Here is a 23,281-nt window from a genome sequence, read left to right on the forward strand (position 1 = left end):
AGGAAAGTCTGGCACAAAAACAATTTGACAGATTTGCAGATTAGTGGATGCACAGATAAAATAGATAAAACCGTACAATTCCTTAGACTCTTGATCAATGGGTAAAACAAGACTGCAGAATTGTTTTGATGGATAAGCACAGATGTTAAACCCCTTAAAACAGCCCAAACTATCTTGCCAAACAATGAACAAGTTGCCTGCAAAATATTAACATTTATATTGAAGGAGTTTTACTCAAAGCCTTCAAACATTTACGTCTATCATATACACAACACTCACTTTTATAGTACTTAAGGTCAACTACTCACTAATAATAATTTCACAATTTCTTCACTAAAGATTACACATAACAAGTTTTGAGATGCGAGACCAAACCTTCAATCAGTCTGCAAATAACCAAGTAGGCCAACACAATTTTTAAGATTCTAACTCTTAGAGCAACAATGTCATGATATGCATATGAACCAGTACTGCCACATAAGTGATAATTTGTGAACAGTCATCTTGCATTTCTGACAATTTCCTACCCTAACTCAATGAAGAACAAGCTTATTTATCTATGATTTATCCCCTCCTTGTCATGAAAGAAAAATCACATCTTTTTTATTTAACTACGTCTGTCGACTTAATTCAGCTACAGGGACTGAACTAGTTTGCAAATATACTGTATTTTCCCAAATTTTATCGTTCAGCCATTAAGGCACCAGATCAAAAAACTAGTGTTTGCAACTGGAAACACATGTCTCAATCTGATCCCAGTAATCCTTTTCCTAAAAACGTGAAAAAGACCGATTATCATCAATCTGATGGATTATTCAAATCCACGAGAAACACATCAAATTTGAAAATCTCTACATATTATATTTCACTTTGCAGCTTATAACCATATCTACAAAAAGCACGTTAATTTTCCTTGCATCCTTACAAACCAGCGTAGTGCAGGGACGAAGTTTAAAGGAAAGAAACGTAATCTGGTGATGTGCGTAAACACTGCAAAACAAAGCCCTGCCTCTGCAGCTTTATCTTCTCGCTCCAGCCAGTGAATCAGCCAGGCGAATTAATTCTAACAGAGCTTTTAACACAAGGAAATGGCACCTTCCAGATTACTGTTAGTGGATGTAAACTCTGCTGGGCGGATGATGCCTAACTCACTCTGACTTTCAACTAAATCAAAGTATCTAACGTTTAAAATTTCCAAAGACACAAATGCACCCTTGTGGCAGAAAAGGTGGTCTATGACTGCCTACTATGTCTGGAACACACCGCCTGCGACCAAGGGAACAGCCCTTTCCATTATAGTTTAATGAGTTACAAACAGTTCACCACAAACGGAATCAAACATTGAAAAATATTTAACAGAAAAAATCAGCTTGCATCTGCTCCTCAGCAAGACTCCTAACAAACCAATTACTGTGAGCAGCTTTTTATGCAAGATGTCCATTCACAAATAGCTTAATTTAATGCGTTAACGCATAAATGTGCTAATTGTATAATCACATCATTAAAGCAGACTTCCCCCTCGGTCTACATAGAGAAGAGTTACACAAGTCATCCCAAATACACCTCTTCCGCCAGCCTGGCACATTGTTTCCATACCCTGCCTATTACTGGTAAAGCGTGTAGTGGTTTAGGGTGCTTGAAGAAATTTGAGGAGAACGTACGCATCTCTTCTACCCCTTAAGCTGCGCTGCCTTACTATGAGTCACCTAAAAAGTGTTCAAAAGGCAAAAGAAATGCGAATGTAATGTATTTAATGACATCATAATATTGCTGGCCAGACACGGGACCAGATGACGCAGGGTGGGCACTGTAGAAGAGTCACGGTTCCAATGTGTTTGGAGTACAGACAGACAGAAAAGATGCATCGCACTCACTACACAGGAGGGAACTTAACACAGAAGGATTAAGAAATGTGAGTAAATTACTAAGAAACTACAACAGAGCCAGCGACTGAGCCTCTAACTCCAATCACTAGACTGAGGCCTTATTGCAAGGACATCCTTTCTCTTCTAATTTGCCTCTGGTTTTACTCAGATAACTTAATTAGCAGATAAAATAAAAATCAGTTAAATAGTTCCTTGATAATTTTGCCAGAAAATAAATTAAATTTCTTCAGCTTCTATACATAAAAGTGTATTTAGATTAGTTTCTACATTTTCATTGATCTCAGTGAGATGTTTCAAGTTACCCAGGAAGATCTTCGTAAATGGAATCACAATAAGTTTAGGCATTTAATTGATATCACAGTCAATCAGAAATTACTTTAATGACCGAAGAATAAATGTTGTGGTGAACTTTTTTATTTTTATAGACTATGTAAAGACTATAACCTGTCTTATAGTACCTCAGATCACTATAATCACTGAACAGCTACACAAAACATACTTCCAGTACCAGTTTACAGCCTAGTGAACTTCTAATAATGAGAATACATTGTTAATAAATTTCCTATCATCTTCTCATCCCAAGTGATGAACTAATTCCAAGCAAATATTTTAATAACAAATTTACAGGATTAGCACTAATTCTTGAAGACTAGTATCTCTCTATCCTGTCTCAACATACAAGAAAATACTCACCAGAATTCACTTTGGAAGTTACGTGTGTCACATCAATTTTCTTGGATTTGACCAAAGGTGAAGACCGCAAGGAAGAACTTCGTACAAAGCTTTTTCTGTGATCAGAAGCCTTGCTTATTTTAGAAAGTGGTGCAAAGATACCTGGAGAGAAAATTGTACGAGCCAAAACAGATCCAGGGGTAATATTAATGTAACCAAACTTTCTGCCTACCATCTCTTACATCAATTTAGGGTTGTTTTTTTTCAACCACGATCACAGCTTGCCGTGCTGTCAAAGAATTCGTAAGGTAGGAAGAACCAGCTCAAATGAACAGTGAAAGCAAAAGGCTTGTCAAGCAATTTGAACAGAGTAATTCAGGAAGTCACTAAAATCCATTGGTTACAATCTCCTTTTTGTCCTAACGGTAACAATCAGTCTCCACTCTTACAGAACACAAGACTTTGTGTATCATGAGTGTCCATGAAATATCGATTAAAATACCTCAAGCTGAAAGTTAGAAAACAACTACAAGTGTGACTATCTTAAAAAATTAAGACAAAGCAGGTAAAGAAACAAGGCCATTATTGTTACAACACAAAACAGATAGTTTCAACAATATAGACAGAAAAACAGGGAAGATTGCCTCACAGTTTCAAGGAAATAAACTGAAATTGTGACTGGTTGGTTGTTTCAGTGGTTTTGCAAATAGTTGTAGTTAAAATACTAGGAACAGTTAAAAGAATAAAACATACAAACAAACAAAGCACTACGAAGAAAAGCAACGGAATTTTTCATATGTTTTTGTTATCCCAAAAGGTTTGTATCTTCTAAGACCTTTTCTAAAATTCTGTTTTTTTAAAAAAAAAAAAATCTAAGAAAAAAATTTAAGGCTATACCGCGTTTTGGTGCGCACTTGAAGTACTGGACTCTTCCGACACTTCCATTGTTCTTTCCTTCAGGTTCATCCAGTTCTATGCCAGCCCACTGGCCACTGGCAAACTCCGTTGTGCCACAAAATCTTAATGTACCAACCTGACACAAAAAGCATCAACACAGAATGACTTTGTTAAGCAAGTACTGTTCATGAGAACGTAGCACCATTTATGGAGACAGCAAGTCATCTACAAGCTTCTGATCAGAACAAAGAAATACAAACACAACCACCTCCCTCGACTACTGACGTTCCTACCTTTCAATGCCAGCAAATGCATTTTCCAAAGCATTTTCGCCCTCGTGTGTCTATTTTGTATTAACCAAACGCAGTGGTTATTGACAGATCTCATAACAGACAAGAGTTAGACATTAAGCACCACTGCACAATACAGCTCCAAGTCAGCAAGGTACAGGAGCATATATGCCTAACAAGAAGTATTACTTCCAGTGTTTTCCACAACTGTACTTTCAGAATCATGGCTAGATATATTGCTGAACTGGAGATTCCATGGAAATACCAGATTAAAAAAAAAAAATCTATAAATATATCTCTGTGTGTATAAATTTATACATATAATTATATATATAATTATATATAATTTATATATATATATATATAAAATCTCAGAGGTTCAAGGGTAAACCTCAGAGCCTACTTGATTTTTTCTTTGGAAAAGACTTCTAAGTCTTTTATTCCCTCCTTCTGATTAAACAAAACTTTAAAAGCCAGAAAATGTTTTAAACAGTTTGTGTTGTTTCAAAATATACTATACTATATACTCTGAACAGGTAAGTATATCAAGACTATCAAGACAGACCAGTCTGGCCGGTGGACCTCAGCCTCCACAAACATACTTTGTAAGCCCACACACGTCAACCAAAGAAGGGAGGAACAACTAACAGAGATGCATTTAACATGGATTTAAATTCATTTTAATATTTGATTTTTAAATTAGTTTTAGTAGAAAAAACACTTTGATCTTCCAGTTGCTCAGTTTTCATTATCTCATGTGACCTTCATACTATTAGTTCATTTTTTGCTGTGACTTCACTGTCTAATCCAGCCCTCAGAGAGTACACAGAACGAAACCATTTTTTTCTTTATGATAAAACCTTCCAGCTACTCTTTCTTAAGAAGAAATAAACGTGACCCAGAGCCTGTTCTGCTTTTACTCTGAAGATCTCCTTTAAACTTGATTGTTATAAGCAGGTACATCACACTAACCTAGACGCAGACTTTTTAGCCACCAACCCAGAGATCAAATTCAGCCAGCGAAAGCTTAGCCAAGCAGCCCAACAGATTCCTCTGCTCTCCAGGCACCAGCTGGAGGGCACTGGCTGAGCAGAGAGACCAGCAGGCATCTTAAACTGGAGGTGGAGATGGTAAAATTGAGGCTCCAGTTTCACACAAGCAAGGAGCAGAGGACACCTGACACATGAGAAACAGGGCAGGGACAGGAGAAAAGAGGTTTCTCCCAGCTACTACTTTCGCTGTGCTCCCATTTCGCTGATCTGAACGGCTGTTAACCTGCATCTATCACCAGGAGCCGACGAAGCCAGCTGACCCCAGATCACGTACACACAAACACCTGCTCACACCGCTTCCTACCCCGTGAGGCAGCTAGAATGATAGGTGCAGGGGGAATCGAGAGAGGAATCCATTTTCCCTCTGGCATCTACTGTGTTTGGCTTTCAGGCTTCATTAAAGCTGATCTATTAGGAGACTGCAGATGCAGGAAAGAGAACAGGAATCCATAAACATTGCTCATAAAAATGCTGCTGTTTCAGTGCCCTTGTCCCAGCTTCCACGTTCCCGAAAGGAGAACTGATCCAAAAGAAGGTGAAGAACTGGGCACCATTTTCACCATCCTGTTCTCACTTTTGCACCACCCTGCACACGTTTATGAGTAGCACAGGGGAGGGGAAGGCAGGGCTGAGATCAGCTTCTCCAGTCACAAGAATGGAGAACGTGGTAGGAAGCCATGTGGGAGTAATGCAGAGCAGCTCCTCGCACACAAAGAAAGGAAGGGAGGAAAGCAAATGTGGAAAAGGAAGACCAAAAAAGCACAATCACATTCCTCCTTCCCACCTGCCGTATGATGGCTTTGGCTTCCTTAAAAAGACAGCTGGAAAGCCCTGCTAGCCTTTGGCAGCAGAAAACTAACTTCCAACAACTTCTTAAAAAACACTGTAACCGCATACTCAATTTAAAAAAAAAAAAAAAAAAAGGTCATCAAACTCGGGAAGCTTTATCCATATGCAGTAAGCACATTACAGTACAAACAGGTCTGTGGGCCTTACTTGAGGGAAAGAGGACTAATTTCTTCCCTGTCTTGCTAGAAAGCCCCCACTAACCTGCAGTTACATTATCTCCCCATGCTCTCACTGTGCAATGCCTTTCTGTAAAAGAAACGGCCATGAACTGCTTATTGTCTCTAAAGAATAAGCCGATTCCTGTACGTGCTTCAGTTAAAATGCCTCCTGCGTAGCTAGCGATTCCCTTGCCTTTCCTGACCCAATTTCAAGAATACAAACAAAAATACAGCATGGAAGCTGCTTTGCACTTGTGGTGGAGTTCCCTTTAGAACTCTTCAGTTGTGACAATTACAAATCAGAGGTTATACTATAAAAACTATCAAGGTAAAGCTACTCAAACATAAAATTTTGCTCACAAATACCTTCAATATTTACCAGAAAAATATTTTAATCTTTAAGAGTGCTAAAACTCTTCTAAACTGTTCCAGAGCTCTTCCTATCAGAGCAAACAAAAGGTATGAATACTAACTGCAATATCAATGGTACATTTTTTAAATATATTTTTAAAAACCTGTCTAGCGAGGTACCTTTTTAAAAGCTGGCCCAGTATTGGCTACATTCTTATACTTCCACAGAACCATGTAACAACCCCATCGGCACAGCATTTCTTCAAAGATTTTAGCTGCATTGCACCAGTGAAATTGGGTTCCTACAGGCTAAGCAGAATTAAAGTTTGCTTTTACTGCCTTCGGGAGACTATCAGGGGTAATTCACAAACGCCTGCTCATAACTGGAAGCTGGGCAATTCATGAAGTAATCTGTAAGTTTTACCATCATTTTGATGTGACGCCAAATCTGTTAATAAAAGCTCAGCCATGCTGATCACAGAATCATAGAACCACTCAGGTTGGAAGTACTATAGGAGCCTTAAAAAATTGTTTACAGATACAAAATGCGGACCATGCCTGTCTAAGCAGCTTTCCACACACAGCAGTGACCTCCTTTAACACGTAACTGTTCAGCTTACTACTTTCTGTAAGCAGATCCTCACTCCCATCCTGAGCTCACACCTTCCAGTTTCAGGCCCTCAAACTTGAGGTATGTCTCCAAAGGGGTAAACTAATCAACTGTCCAGAAATTACAAGGGCAGTATCGAGTTGCTCATCGTACCTTCTGTCCTGCAATAACAACACGATCTCCCAGCTTCAAGCCAAGCGATAAAAGCATGGCCTTGCCTGTGACATGATCACAGTTTGGAATCGTGGCTTTTGAGATGTCACACGAGAGAGGCACTGCATCCAGCAGTATCTGCTTGATTTCTTTTGCACTGGCTGCTGCATCTGCCATTTCCAGTGGCATATCTACTGGATCAGGAACCACATCTGCTGGGATCTGCCCTTTGTCATTCTGTAGAAATGTAACATAGCACAGGATTTAATGTTGTGACAAGATAAAACCGGTCAGACAAAACCATAGAAGTTTATGATGCTTTTAATCCTCTTTATTAGATATTCTTCCTAGCATATGAACAACTATAAAAAACATCCACATTTTCAAATCAGGGTGCCAAAACATCCTTGGATCTATAAACTCGTATTTACAGCCTCTTATTTTCAGAAGTGCCAAGTTACCAACATTTTTCATCTTAAAAACATTCTTGGTACTCAGAACACATGAAGAAAGCCACCTGTGTGTATATATATATCTGTGTGCCTGAACACAGATTTAGGAAAATAAGCAAGAATCACGGTCTGTAACGCCAATACTCTAAAGCTAACATCTCCCAAAGAATTTATCTTTACCTACTGTATAGTTTACTCCTTGGTGAGACTTATTCCAAATGTAAGACAGAATTCAACAAATATACGTTGCGTGTACAGAATACACAAAGCTGATGTCTCACATAAATATTTGAATAAATCTGTTCAGGTTTGTTTAGATACAGGCTATTCCATGAGAGATGACCTAAGGACAGAGTCCTTCCCAAACACCTCCCATTCCCAGAGCAGTGACTGTGACTGCCTGCATGTCCCATGTGACACCCACCTTAGGCCAGAGCTGTCCCAGTACCAGCTCACCTGGAGGTAACCCTAACTCCAGCCCAGCTGGCCAGACAGCGAGGACACCCCTGGCCTCTCAGGCTGCTACAGTGGCAAGTTCTACCTACGCTTCCTTCAGCAAAGCCATCAGCATGGATCTTCGCCTACCTGCCCGTTTTCACACTGCCTGTGGAAACAATTATCTCAGTCTTCCAAAGCGGTCTCAGCTGAGCCCCTGAACTCGGAAATTACCAGAAGCTCCAAGAGGGAATGACACAAAGCAAGACTAGATTTGCTTTATTTCCTTAAAAAACAGAATAAAAGCTCAGCCTTCCCTCAGGCCCCTATAAATCTCCCTGCTCAACCCTGGAAAACTATAATCCTCACTACTCAGCATTTACACTCTGCTGCCCTCATATAAGCAAACTCTACATACTGTCTCTGGGCAGAACTTTATTGTGGGATTGAAGAATTAAACACCTACCATTCCTTAAAAATCTACAGACCAAGAAGGAGACCAAGAAGAAATACAGCATTTTTAAAGAGATCTAGCTGAAGTATCGTGAAGAACCGTATGAACAATGACGTTCCAGAAGACTTCACATCCTAAGTGATACACAAAATAATGACTTCTGAGTACCCTTAAAACAATTATAATTTCTCATTTAAAAAAAACACCTGAATTTGAAAATGGAGAATTGAGATACTGCCTATGCTAAAAAAAAAAAAAAAAAAAAAAAAAAACAAAGGCACAAACACAACAACAACAACAGCCGCCCACAAAAACCAACAAGAGCCAATCAAAACGCAAGGTTTGTGGCTAGGCACATAGAGTGGCACCTCACACTGTAACTCAGGCCTATTATTTGGTTAGTAAGCACAGCAGTTAATGCTTCTTCGTTACCGGTTACTTATGTTAAGACTAAGTTTACTGCTAAGCAATGCACTGCATTTCTGGAGGGCACAGATTGCACTCCTGTATTTCTGAAAAGATCCACCACCGCCAGAACAACTGTTGCAAGACACAAGGGAGTATTAACCAGTGAAAGTTCAAGCAACAAACAGAACATCATCTTGAAAGCTATTTGAACTAACGAGCTAGGCTGTGACGCAAAAATACAAACTGAAACACACAACTATGACAAAGCATACAGAATCGTCCACTAGGAGTTGCAATTTAACTGAGCCACTGTCACTCCAGGTAACACATTTTCAGCCAAAATCCTGGACAGACTGTTCAATTTTTCCAGGTACTTTTTTCACTTGCTGGTGATTCTACAGCCTAACTCCTTACCCTAAAGGCAGGATTCGCTCCATGTTCCAGTAAACACTTGACAGCTCCTGTACACAGGTTAAATGCAGCAATGTGCAAAGCTGTTCCAAAATCAAAATCACTACAGGTGGCATCCACATCTGCAATTAAATATCACATGTGAGGTATGCAAGTCTGTTATGTAAACAATTCACCCTACAGGTTCCTCAAGAGAACTTTCAATTCTACGGGTTTTGTTAACATTTATATAAAGACACTATTATTTATGTACTAAATGCATATGAGAAGTAATTCTACATAGAATATCAACCTTTTCTGCATCTGTTTATTCATACCACGAACAGACCTGGAAGATGAGCATTTACTTTCATTCCTTTTATAATACCAATGACTTCACTGCAAACTTCTTGCTATTGAGGATGCCAAATCTGCTGTGCTAAGATTAACAAGCTAGTAACTTTAGGTTTGCATGTAAATTGATGTTTCTGAAACATTTCTATTTTATTGCTTCTGGGTGTCAAATGTTGAAATGAGATGCGTCTGCAACCAGTTATTTTCCTTTGTGACCAGGCAGTGGGGCAAGGGAGAACTGATTATACCTCTACTTTACATCAATTTAATTACGAATAGCCAAGCACAAACTAAGAGCTAGTGATTTTTATCATTTTTTAGTTTTCAAAGAATTGCACTCTGAAGGCTCTTGCACTGATAGTTTGGAAAATGGAGCACTGCATTTAACCAGAAGAGATTTAGCATAATATGTATTTCCATCAGTTGTTCCCAATATATCTTTCAATCTGCTATGAAGTTATCACTGCTCTAGAACACTGGAGTTTTAATGTCTGTTTAGTCTTTGGCTCCTCTCCTAAATATGCAAAAGAGATGTTAGTTTGTTTCAATTATGTGTATGACTGTTAATTAAAAGTACCAGCTGATTTAAGACACAAACCAAAAGCCAACAAAGTACTACCAATAATGTTGCAATTTGAAATACTGGGAAGGAACATAAAACTTCCCACCTCAGAGCTGTACAGCCTCCTAGTATTCTGCAGTATCAGCCTCCGTCCCAAAATCCACTAGCCCTTCTCACAATGTGATAAACTATGTAAGGGTGTCGATACAGTTGGGATGTACTTTGTTATACTAAATATTTTAGGGGCAAATACAACATCAACATATATAGAAGATACATAAATATATCTGTCTGTAGAGATATTTCAACTTTATAAAGACAACAAATTTGAGATCAAATTTAACAGGTTTACAATTGCATTAATATGAATACAAACTTAGCTATTTTAAATTCCATTGGCACACACATGTAAGACATGATGAAATCGTAACAACAGCTACGCATTCAGATGTACCTTTCATATACCAAATGTCAAAGGACCGTTACCAGTCTAAAAGTGAGTAGAAGCTGTGTAGTTGTACACAGCCCTTGAAACTTCCATGTCCAATACGGTAACAAGGCTATCGAGTATTTTTCTGCAAATTGGTTCTCCTGTGTGTGCAGAATACTGATCAGTAACGTCAGTACTCAGTCAGCAACAGGTGCACCTATTACTATTTTAAAAAGTAAATGACACATACTTTTTAATTTTTTTTTTTTCATTAGACTAGTGTGACTTCCTCAGGCTTGCAAGCTTCATGCTTGGAGTTTTTAAACACTTTTTAAAAAAACACTTTTTTAAAAACACTTTTCTTACATTTTTGCTCTAAAGTTGGCATAGTAAGAGTGACAAAAAGGAACACATACTTCACACACCTAGTCACCCAGCAACTACCCCCAAACTATCCAGGGGAAATAAATATGCAGCAATGGTCTGTCATTAGCAATCTATGTGGGTTACAGTCATTGTCTAATGGCACCACACAACATTGCTAACTCTTAAGCCTTTAACAACTTTTATATTTAAAACCTCTAAAAGTCTAAGATCAAACTAGCTCTCTGTTGTAACAATTGATGAGCAAACCTGTACAAAGAATTTAACTGCAGAGCATTGTAAAGGAAATAGTTCCGCAGCAGACCAGAAGGAAACATCTGTGGTACTAGCTGTTTCACAGTGGGTGTCTCAGACTCAGTATACCATGGTCTTGAAATTTTTTTCTCCAGTTCAGTATGGAACCCTCCAAAGCACAGTTGTCTCCTACGCACATCCTCCCTTCTCTGCAAACTGCCTGATGAAGTATGGCACTAAGATCATTCTTGATATTTATCTAGACCATCCATTGCTTTCAAGTCACAGGGCAGATCATTTTATACATTTTCTGAGATTAAAAAAAAACCCTCATCTGCTTATCCAAGAGTTGCCAACTGCCAAGGCATTTAACCAGTGGTTTTCTCGGAAACCTGAGCAAATTCCCACCCTTTCTGTAGGCATTGCACAGAAGATGAGAGCACCAAACACAAACGAGGTCTGAGAGCAGACCTATCTGCTGATGCGAATTATGGAGACCAGACTACTGAAATGTGGCACAGACTTAACTGCTGTGCAGTCTTATTTTGTCTTTTGTTACTAGTCTACACTTGTTACCTCTTCAGCATGTCATACCAGTAACAGCGCTGCTTAACAATTACTTCCATGATGATTCAGGATGAGGTAAGCAAGCCTTGAGTACTCCAAAAACCTATCAGCTTCTCAAAATTTTAAGACAGAGTCTTTAGCTACAACTAGCTAAAAAAGGACATTAATCATTTTAGAAAATGGCATAATCAGAAGGATATTCAGTAGAGCAAATTAACATTTGTACAATTTTAGTATTAAAATTGCTTACTGGTTTTGATATCCTGACCAAATTAGGAACAAATGGTTCTGGTTCAGAACCATTTCTGTATTTCATTTGCATTAGTATAAATAGGGCTCAGATTATCAGTCCTTCATATGATCATTCCGAAGGGTATTATCTATCTATGCTAAACACTACAGTCAAACTTCTCCTCACACATAACCTTCTAGATAGCCAAGAAGTGGGAAAAATGAGTGTGTCAAAGTTGCTTCAGTCACTATTTTGCCACAGGCTGTTGCCAAATCCCCGCTTCTCCTTTATCCTTCTCCCAGCATTTCAAACATACTTCTCAATGTTTAAGGAATCTTAAAAACCCTAAGAATTTACCAAAACAGTTACATCGTTGGCTTTCTACACACATTCTCTTAGTCCTTAACAAGTTAGAATTAAACTGTTTACTTTCCATTCTATTAAATACTTCACCACCCTATACAAAGCTCAAGTTCAAAAACCAGCAGTGGACTCACTGCAGTAAATGAAAAAAATTAGGTTAAGAGAAAAATGAACCAGTGAGGCTGGCTAAAAAAAAATAATAAGAAATTAGAAATTACTTATTTATGACAGATAAACAAAGCCCACACTTGAAGACAACTACACACCAGCTTAGGGTCAACAGTAACAAAACGCAGACAACTACATGAAACAAAAGTAAGATGCCTACCTTTTGGCTTTGCATTCTTCAAAATAACACTAATAAGTTCTGGAACATCAAAGTAGGCAGCATAATGCAAGGCATTCATATTTGTCCAGCGGCTGCGTAAACTGCTGTCAGCACCCAAATCGATCAGCTGCGTCGCAAATTTTACAGCTGTTTCAACATCACCTGCAAGGGAAATTGTGTGAAGTATGCATTGGAGGTATATTTGACCTCTAAAGACATGCACATGCTTATGCGTAACAACACATAATGTACGTTAAACCCCTAAAGCTTACAGCAGAACAATTACTATGCCTTTTTTTTTTTTTACAATTAAAAGGCAAAGACTTCTGCATCCTATTATAAAGGGCTGACACCTCTAATATTTAAAAACACTACCTGTTTATTTCTAATGTAAATAACATGTACCCATCAAACCCAGGGATTTTTAGTATCTGATAGAAGAAAAAAATAGGGCTATTAAAACCAGAGTTAAATATACTCTTACTGCCAGTACTTACAATCGTAACAATGCAAACAAAGATTATTGTTTTCTTCTGACAAAATTAGGGTGAAAGAAAAGGCAAATAACAGCCAGGCACCTAAACATTCTGGTTTCACTGATAGAAGAAAACTGTCGATAGCTTACAGTTCCTACCTCAGTCCAAAACAACCTTTGCTACTTTAAATATATGTTTAAGCTGGTATTACTGTTTGCAGTACCTATACCACTAACTCAACTTACTCCCAACCGCCACAGCCATAACACTGCACTACAGCACTCTATCTTCCTTTCTGATGGCCACTGGAAGAGCCAAAAAATAAAAAAAAAAATTAAAAATGTACTGCAAGGAAAAATTCTGTAATAGTCAGTGGGATTAGCCTTTGTGAATTAATTGGGGTTTACATCTATAATGGCGTTTCTTTACTCACCAATACCATGAGCCCCTGATTTGCAAGTGTAATGCAAGAGAGTCATATCAGTCAGTCCATCTCTGTCATTCACATTGCAGCCCCTTTTAATGATCTGACAGATAAGTGGAAAACAAGCACATTTTAGCTTTGGCATGCCCCTGACATCTGTATTATTTGGTAAGTTATTTCAGATATATTGATTCCTGGATTCATTTCAAGGGCTAATAAAAAAGAAACCTGTCAGAACACACTGTAACTGCAGAACTGAGCAACATGCATAAATGTAATAAACAGTGTTACATTAGTATCACTAACCTTCCTTGTTTAGAGAATTTAAAGCTTTTTTATATTATTCTTCTGAGATACATTTCACATGCTGGGAAGTTAACTGCTTAACTGAACAATAGGCAAATGACATGCTCTATGAAGTCTCTCTCTTTGTTCTCCGATCTCTCAGCCATCTCTCCCTCCCAGAAAAAAAAGCCCCCAGTTACATTACAGTAGGAAGAATCTTTGCTATACTTCCCCACCTGTCTAGAAAAGCCTGTAATCGAGAAAAAGAAAAATAAGCAAGTAGGATGAATTACTAGAAACAAGATGTCTTCTGAATGCAGCCTATTGCAAGCTGCGAAGACATTTCAGTTCCTCACTTATTTTGTGCCTTGGAAACATTGCCCTTGAGGTCAGGCTTCACCCAAACTTCGTATTATTGGAGTTTATGATTACTGCTAAGCAGGAAACAGAAACACCAAGGTCAGGGGTCTCCCAACAACTGCTTTCAGAGGAAACCTTCTTTCTACCATCTATCCAAATAGACCGAATTTTTATCTATCTTTCTCTTTCCAAATGAGAGCAGACAACATGTGGAATACAAGGCACTGATCAGTAACTACTTGTTAAAAGGCAGAACCTGTATCTGCAGGCTTGATTTGTTCTGCTTCTGAATGAACAATTTTTATTCGTTGTCAGCATCGTATTTCTTTAACACTGAAAGCATTCAAGGACCTTCATTCACGCCTCACCTCATTCCCAATAACATCAATATTCTGCTGCACCTGTGGAACCCACTGCCTTAAGATAGCAAACAATTCAGAAACTGATGTTTTAGGGTTGAAAAGTATTTCTTGGCATGCTGCATCATTGGGATCAAAGAAGGAAAACTCTGTAAAAAAAAAAGGAATCATCAGGTAAACTGTGAGTTTTAACATGCATCCAGTCGTTCAAAGCGAGAGGCAAAGAACAGCAGAGTGAGTCACTTCACAGCTAATCACACTCGAAAATCAGAATGTTGAACTAATTTATAAAATTTTCTTTAATACCTGCTCTGTTTTTCCTTTAATACTAAGGTCTTGCTTATACTTTTGAGCAAGCTGTGAAGCAGCAACCAATACAAGTACTGCAAGACTGATTTTAAGTTTAGGCAAAGACTAGCAGAGATGTGCAGTGATTATGCCAATAAGGGTTTAACTCTTGCTTCAAGCTAACCGAAGACTGCTGATTCTAAGCTGTTTCCAAGCACCGACAAGCCTCTCAAGCTCTGCGATTAAATGCATACACGATTTCTCCATATGCTACAAAACATGTCTCTTCCTCCTTCTTCCATCAGAATTTACAGAAAATATACCAAAATACAAACACAGTCACAAACCTGACAGGCATTCCATGTCCTCCATTATTTTCAGATATTTCATGAATGTATAAACCCAGCTGGTGGCAGCTGCAGGTAACAAACATCTTTAAAATTAAGCCACCACACCAAGATCAGGAAAAAGAAGAAAGGAAGTTAAAAAAAAAAACCCAAACCCCAAAAACTCCATAGTTTTAAGATTTTAAGCCTCAAGTTGCTTCAAGCAACCCAAAGTAGAGGTAGAAAAACCACCTTATAATTAAAGCATGATATTTCATCTTACTTACAGGTATATGTGTGTGCATGTATATACACATACTGTATTTTACATTTGAGGAATTTCTTCCAACTCTAGAAAATTACATGAAAGAATCCAGATAGCAATGGCTAATAGCAGAGGGAATGGAAGCAGAACCTACTGCCATCAGCAAATGACTGAACCATGGAAAACACTGAACTTTTACCCTCACTGCAGCTATCGGGGAGCTGCCTTTTTAAATGTTCTCAAATAAATGTACAATGTCAGCTTGCATCAATCACAGATACAAAGCTCTCAGAACAGACATACAGGTTAAGCAAAATAGAGCATCAGCCATCTGGGCGTATGACACGGTATAAACTACCATCACCTTTCCTCAAAAACAGCAGACCGCTTAACAGACAAAAGCCCACATGGAGCTCGCTTCCCGGCTACCTCCATTGCCTTGATTCAACAAGAACAGAGAGGAGAACAACTGCACTGATACTTGACATGAATTTTTATTTGCACCTGGTATATCAAAAAAAGCAAACCCAAAAAAACCAAAGCGTGCGTCTCATCTACGGCCCATGCAACGACACAAATCTACCGATTTATCTACTAGCAGTTAACTTCTGCATAAAGCAGTTGATCTATTGCTGAAAGCTATCAAGGAAACAGATGACTAGCTAACAAGATTAATGGTCTGGTGCAACATGCATGATTCTTACTCTAGCAGGAAGATTCCTAGCTATGAACCTGAACCAAATGATAGATCAGAAATCAACCCCAAGAGCTGATCAGCACGCTAGCGTAAAACCCCAAGAATATATGAAGTACTAATAACAACCACCGTAAGTGCTTAACAGGGGATCACAGTACTTGCACACCAATAAAATGTTACAGAAAAACTGTTGAAACAAAAAGTTCCTGGAAGGGATGACAATGGCATCTAGATACCTCAAAACATTACTTTCTCCACCTCTGCCTTTCCCATGCACCGATTACGGTGCTCAGCTCTGTTAAGGAAAAATAAATGCACTTTATGTAACGACCCAGAATCTTTGTTGGGGCTTAACCTTCTTTACTCAGATTCAGTAATATTACCATTACACAGGTGACAGCAACCCATAAAATGATTTTTTTTTTTATTCAATGAGTAGGCACAGACCAAGTAGGACAGACAGGAGTGATATCACAGTGTTATTAGAAGAGATCAGGACCCAACCATGTTTGAAGAAGGACAAATGCAAGGCAGAATGGAATAAATTATGGCAGCACTTTAGAGTGGAATAGGATGGACAAGTATTGAGAACAGGACTAAAGGATGTAAAGACACATGTTCATGTGGAACTCTTAAATTTCCAGCTGTGCTAACTCATCAAATGGGTCTCAAGACTGCCGAGTCTCTCAAAGACAGGACACGTACCGTAATCAACTGTATTCAGGAAAAATATATGTAATCAGTGCATGGGAGAAACGGAGGGCAAGGCAGTAATTTTTAAGAGATATAGATGCTATTAACGTGTTCTGCAATATTCAAAGGCATTATAATTGTACCTATCTATGAAGATACTTACCTACAGTGACTGTTTAAAATATTGCTATAATTTGTACACGTGAAGACAATTCAACATGATTTCAAAAGCTGATCACCGACACTTGCTATAATTTTCTAACACTCGTTTGACAGTCCTTACCACAACAAACATCCACACTTCCAACTGGAATATCACCCTATAGTCTATTTCGTACATACTGAAAGCATGAGAAAAAGCCTAACTCTACTGGTTTTAAATGTGATGTAGATGCTTAACTACATTCCAATACTGCAATTTTACATCTTAACACAAAACCCTCTTCTACATTGAGATGTAAAAATCCTAAAGACACCTGACCACACACACACACAGAAGAAACGAGGAAAAAAAATCATAGCTGTTGATAGCTTTTCTTAAAATTTATTATTCAAATTTATTCTCTGCTGATCACAAATTCATTTCTGTTAAAAGTACATACCACAGTCTGAAGGCATTGGTGCTGCAGCAACAGAAAAAGTAACAGATGTTTCAGAGTTTGGGAGCAAGAACCGTTCCCTTTCAATGAGGGACTCTCCTCCTAAGGAAGGTTCTGGGAGATCCTCTATGGTCATCTTCTAGAAAGCCACTTTAGGAAGAAAAAAAAAAAAAAACTTCATTAGAAATACTCGGCGTTAGTTCTATCGTAGTAAGGTGCAATGAGACTAAAAACTTCCCTTTTTGCAAACCTAAACTATTACTACCATTACATTATTACAAACTAATAAAGTTAATTAGTAAAAGCTAGTAGGGTATGGCAACAAGGACAGCCAACTTCTAGTTTTGACTTTGTCACTGAACTTACATGTTGTTAATGAGAACCATGGTGATTCTCCCCAGTTTTCCACTTGAGTAGTAACGAAAATAATAATGCTAAAATTACTAACTACACAGTGGTGATGAATGGATTAGTGTGTTTTACAGCTTTATGAAAATGCAAAGCACCAAGTACCTGCCCTCATACTCTGCATGCATACTCCTTTCCTTCACCACAAGCAAGAACGTGCTACCAGCTGGCGCCTTCTCCTCTTTTAAAATTCCCAGCACTTTAATCCTCCCACACAAAGCTGCAGCCAACTCATTACCGAGTGATTCACTCCTGGACTCATGATTCCGGATCAGCTCCTTTCCCAGCTTCCCCCCTCTATGTTTTAAAATAGCATATGTACCACAGTGTTGTCACCTCCGCCCTGGTGTTGTTTCCAGTCAACTTTTCAGGCCTTAGAGCAACCTAGGAGAGAGAAGAAAGACTAAATGGCTGTACAGAGTTAAGGCGACACTTTCAAACAACCAGGCCAAGCTACCTTCTAGTTACAGTTCACATGCTAAGATCAATGGAGAACTGGCTGCCACTTGTAAGACATCTACTGGGGTAAACTCAGTAACAAAATAATGAAAATCATTACTCTTAATTGAAACTGGCATTATTGCACTGTTGGAGACTACATCTCACAGCTGAACAAATGCAATTCTGCATCTTGAATTTGCATAGCTAAATACTCGGGGCAAAAGCACTGCTTCTAGTAATCAACCTAAACCTTTATTCTGGGGATTGCTATACAGTGGTTTTTACTCTGGAATTTTTTTAGCCAGTTTGCTTGACAGAAAGAATTCATGGAGCTTCAGGGCATGTTTTGGTTTTATTACATTTAATCTATACACGAGTAAACAGGAAAAATAAAAAAGCAGTCAGTTCTTGAGACTTCAATTTTTTTTCATGTATCTTACATACAACAAAGCTATATGAATAGATTTATTCTAGTATTTCTCCAAATAAATTCATCACACTATTTAGGAACATCGCATAATCTACATTCTAATATAAAAGGCATTTTAGCAGTGGATTACAGATGCTAATAATGAAGGATATTGAATAAACTAAAACCTCCTCTTCTTGAACACCACACACAGCTCATCCTGTCCTCAATTTGGAAAAGAGATCCACACAAAACATGCTGCTGCTCCTCCAAGTATTTTATTTCTGCAGTCTTATAAAGCTATACAAATGTGCTGGCACAAAGGGAAGATCAGGGAGGCTACTGGGAAGGGCAGGACTATTTCTTCCCACAGCATTACCAAACTGTGTTGGCTTAAGCGTTCTAGATTCAACAAGGACAAAAATATCACTAATTATTTCAATTATTATTTTCATCCAGTAAGGAAAAGTTAAGAGTTTACATTTTGAATGGCTTTAAGGTCATCAAAAACATCATGTACAAGACAGTAATGACTTTCTTGCGCGGGGCACTAGAAAGTTTCTTAAGCTGCAAGTCACTAATTAAGTCTCCTTAGTAGGGCAACAGTGATACAAATTTGCTACCATTTGGTATTTGTTCAGAGGCTATGTCTAAACAAAACAAAACAAAGCTTTGTAAAACACATAAATCCAAAACCATTTTTCACAAGTCGCACATCAGACACTCTCACAAAGAAACAAGTAATATGTGTGACTATAGAAGAGATAATAGTTGAACCTGTTCATTTAGGACAGAAAAAGAATTAAAAGCTTTTAGCACAGTACTGCCACTACCACACTGAGGAAACAAAACACACACAATGAAAAGTAGCCAGACCTGACGGAGCAGATGTTAATAGGAAGAGGTGAGATTTGTAAAGCACGATGACAGAAGTTGCTGGAACTAGAAATCAACATAGACATCTGAAAATTAATACAAAAAAAGGACTGTTTATTGCACACAGACAAGCAGACACAACAGAACAGAACCTGTGTGTTCACAGGTATCCAGGGCACCTTTTACTCCGAGGGGCCAGAGGAGAGAATACAATCCGTCACGTGACTGGGAAGAATTCAGCACACAAATTACCAAAGCAAAGCAGGCAGGGAAACAACCCATGTTGTCGGGCAGGTGATGTGAAGACCCGAGTGCTACAATACACGTGCCGACCCAACTGCGTAAAGAATGGCTTCACGTGTTCACACGAGTGCCAGCACCCCCTGACCTAAGCATGCACACCCATACACCGTGGGATTTTAAACTGGATCTAGAAATATATTACCATGTCATGACACAGGACTGAACCATGCAATGTCAAGGCAACAACATGTTCTGCACCCATGACTACCTCCAGAGACTGCTAGCTCAGGTGTAAGAACATCACAGCCATTTAACATCACACACACATACCTGGAAAGGCAAAAGGAGAGCAGAAGGTTGAAAACTACTTCAAAGAAAGGCAGAAAACAAACAGACATTGTCCTCATAATGACTCCTGTTATGAGCAAAAACACAACTGCCTAAGGTACTCATCACATCCAAGACATACAGACGGAGGTGAGAAGACCTGGGGACATGGAATGGAAAATCTTCCAAAAGAGCAATGATTTCCTTACATGAGTAAAATAAGTTCAGACCGATGGAAAGAAACAGTTAGGAGAAATTCAATGAAACAAAGGACAGAATTCTCCTGTTCGCAGCATTGCCAAACTACCATTCAGCACAGTTTAGCACAGCAGAGAGTATCATACTTACTATTTGCCAGCCATATTTGCTCTTCTAAACTGAATCTGAAAAAAAAAAATAGAAATATCATTGGAAAAAAAAAATACAAAAACTTACAGGAGTCATCAGGTGCACATGCTGACAAATGGATGAGCAACTACAGGTTTCCTGATAGCCACACGCTACAGAGAAACGTAGGCTACCTCTGCGTTTTAAAAAAAAAAAAAAAAAAATTGTATAATACAGGATCCAACTTTATCACATACTCTAGAGTTTGTAAGCTTCTATTTGTGTTCAAGCACAAAGTTTTCCTGCAAATGCTATAGAAAACTTGCAAATTGCAGAAGCGTTTCGAGTGGTGAGACACGGTGCTAGGGCTCTGACAGCAGAACTTGTGTTGTGAAATTCCCTGTCACCAGCGCGGTGCTGTCGCTGCCAATACCCCCGCGTAAGGAACTCCCTACCGCGCACCGACATGCGCTCAGGAAGGGAAAGTCGCCGCCGGGGAGCGAGCCCCGGGCAGCGCGTCCCTGCTGCCCCGCGGCAGCCCCGCTCCCCGCACACCGGGGCGCTCCAGACCGCTTTCCCCAGCGGCGTGCGGGGCCCTCTGGCAACAGGGCACCCCGGGTTGAGAAACTGTAAGTCTGAGGCGAGCTCAGCCCGCAGAGCCGCCCAGGTGGGCTCCGGCCGCGGGCTCGCGGGCTCACGGCCCCCCGCCGTACCCCACCCCCACCCCTCACCTCACGGAAAGCGCCGGCTACCGGCGGGGCTCCCAGCCGCCGCCTCAGCGCCAGCCCGCCCCGCCGTTCTCCACAGGGGCCTCCCGCCCTGCGCGGCCCCGGGCCGCCCAGGGGCCCCCTCAGGTACGCGTGCGCCCGCAGCCGCCGCGGCGGCGGGGGATCGGGGCCAGGGCCGGTCGCGGCCCGCCCGCTGCGGCGGCTCCCACGCCGCCACTCCGCACGCAGGGAGAGCGCGGGGAGGCCGCCGGGCCGCGGCCCTGCGGGCGGTACGGGGCCGCAGCTCCCCCCACCCGCTTCCCTCCGCCCTACCTGCTCCCCGCGCCGAGGGGCGCTCCGGGGCCTCCCGCGCCCGCCCGCACTGACGGAGCCGAGACAGGCCGAGGCCCCGCCCCCGCTCCGCCCGTCCCCGCCCACCGGCCTATCGGCGGACAGCGCCCCCCGGCCCGCCCCGCCCCTCTCGCCCGGCGGCGCCCCCCTCCGGTGATGGCGGCGCTGTTACGGCAGTGCCGAGGCGAGGGCAGTAGCGAGGCGGGCGGCGCGGCCTGCGGAGCTCCCCGCGCCTCTCCTAAGCGGAGATGAGCCGGTAGCTCGCCCCAGCGCCCTGCAGGAGGCGTTTCCGAGCGCACCCCCGTCAAACACAGCCTGGAGAGGCTGTTGGGCCCGCGGGGGCTGCAGCCCGCCGCCCCCCGCCGGGACAGTCCCCGGCCACGGGCCCGGGGACCGGCAGGGACGCGGCGCGGCCGGCGGGGGAAGGTGCGGGGCACGGCCCCGAGCGCAGGGGCTGGGGGGCGGCGCTGCCTGCAGCACCGAGCCGTAACGTGCTTGTGCACCCACGGCCGTGTCAAGGGGGCTTGCTTCAGGGCACGCGTGGGCACCTCCGGCTCGGAGCCCGGGACTCGGGTACCTGGCTTCCCCGCTATCCCAGTGACCGACCGGAGGAACCAAAGTAGCAGCTCCCAGGGTGACCTTTCGGCCGGGCAGGGGCTGCTTATCCAGCGCCGCACAGCTGATGGACAGCCCCCGCCCAGGAGGGATGATGGACAGCCACAGCCAAGGAGTGATTTCTATAAACCCATGCCGTGCCAAACCCGGCTTCCTACAGGTCGAGCCCAGGCTGCTCGAGGGGAATCTGGCCTGGATAAAGACTCCGACAAGCCGTGCTGAATTTTGATGCTCAGTCACTATTAAGGAAATAGAACTGACGTTTATAGTCAGGTAGTTATTTTTTTCCCAGTGATGATACCAGTTGGAGGGGGAAGGCAGGACAAATAAGGGGGCTGGCAAGTGGAAATTACCTCAGGGGAAGTACTGGGAAAGTCCAGAGCTGCAAGTGCTCTCCGATCCCAAAGATCTGAAAACTGAAAGAAGGGGAACACGGACTTGCAGTTGTAACAGTAAACACGATACCCACTAGCTCAAGAGAAGCTATGATAACTCATCTATTTGTTAGAAATCTGCTGTCCTTTGTAAAAGCAAAGAAAAAATTTAACCTGCTGCCTGCTCTTTTTACCTCACAGGTACTTTAGAAGAAGGGGTTGAAGTGTAACCAAAGACATGGATGTAAGCCAGATTCAACGTCAGCTTAGCAGTGGCAGTTGATGTCTGCCTTTTTTGAGATGCTTGAGATTCTGGGCACAGGAAATATTTTATGGCTGATACTGATTAATGGATTTTAGTGAAGTGCCTGAAATGGAAATTATTACCAATTCTGGAGAAGACTAGAATTTAGGAGAACTTCAATGGAGCTCAAGTGCAAGCACAGGGAGAAATGGTGTCAAGTAGAGTTGAATGAAAGTACTAGACTGAGGGAGGTTACTGATGACATCCTGGAGTATTATTCTTGGAATTAATCTTTGTTTCATATTTCCCTTTAGTTGTTTTGGCAGGAAAACCAGAAAATTGATGAGATGGGGAAAAAAAACGAACGGCGGTTAAAAAGGAATTAACTAATATGATTGATGTATGGGATCATCATATGGAAGTCACTGCAGAAGAGAAAGATGTGATTGTAGCCAACAGCTATGCAATGAGCATCATTGCCAACACAATGCAATGGCATAAAAAGCAAACACTTATCTTATGACGTGTAACTGGAGAGCGGTGGCAGGGAAGTGTTCATGCCAGCAGGTTCTGCCATCTCCTTGGGAGACTGCACATGGTGGTGACTACCCTTCCCCAGTGAGAGGTGGCTAATTAGCATGTCCAGGGATGATCTGCTAGCATAGTCGAGGAAAAG

The 23,281-nt window shown here is 41.1% G+C and overlaps 1 protein-coding gene across 8 annotated transcripts in view; it reads right to left on the reverse strand.

Moving 5' to 3' along the window:
• CLIP4 (CAP-Gly domain containing linker protein family member 4) overlaps positions 1-22,063 on the reverse strand; it is a 39,131-nt gene extending 17,068 nt beyond the window's left edge. For 4 of the 8 annotated variants that reach the window (XM_080408822.1, XM_080408820.1, XM_080408819.1 and 1 more), the window contains exons 1-11: positions 21,355-21,455; positions 20,336-20,370; positions 18,014-18,075; positions 17,287-17,433; positions 14,425-14,564; positions 13,421-13,514; positions 12,512-12,673; positions 9,082-9,200; positions 6,919-7,155; positions 3,456-3,591; positions 2,580-2,720 (exon numbers count right to left, since the gene is read on the reverse strand). In XM_080408822.1, the coding sequence (XP_080264948.1) occupies positions 2,580-2,720; positions 3,456-3,591; positions 6,919-7,155; positions 9,082-9,200; positions 12,512-12,673; positions 13,421-13,514; positions 14,425-14,564; positions 17,287-17,419 (1,162 nt within the window). In that variant the 5' untranslated portion in view covers positions 17,420-17,433; positions 18,014-18,075; positions 20,336-20,370; positions 21,355-21,455. Of the gene's footprint in view, positions 1-2,579; positions 2,721-3,455; positions 3,592-6,918; positions 7,156-9,081; positions 9,201-12,511; positions 12,674-13,420; positions 13,515-14,424; positions 14,565-17,286; positions 17,434-18,013; positions 18,076-19,862; positions 19,991-20,335; positions 20,371-21,354; positions 21,457-21,949 lie in introns of those variants that run through there. The other 4 variants (XM_080408817.1, XM_080408818.1, XM_080408816.1 and 1 more) reach the window with 4 other exon arrangements.
• Between the last annotated feature and the right edge of the window lie 1,218 nt (positions 22,064-23,281).

The sequence above is a fragment of the Falco punctatus genome, assembly GCF_963210335.1.
Source record: "Falco punctatus genome assembly, chromosome: 12".
NCBI classification, from domain to species: domain Eukaryota; kingdom Metazoa; phylum Chordata; class Aves; order Falconiformes; family Falconidae; genus Falco; species Falco punctatus.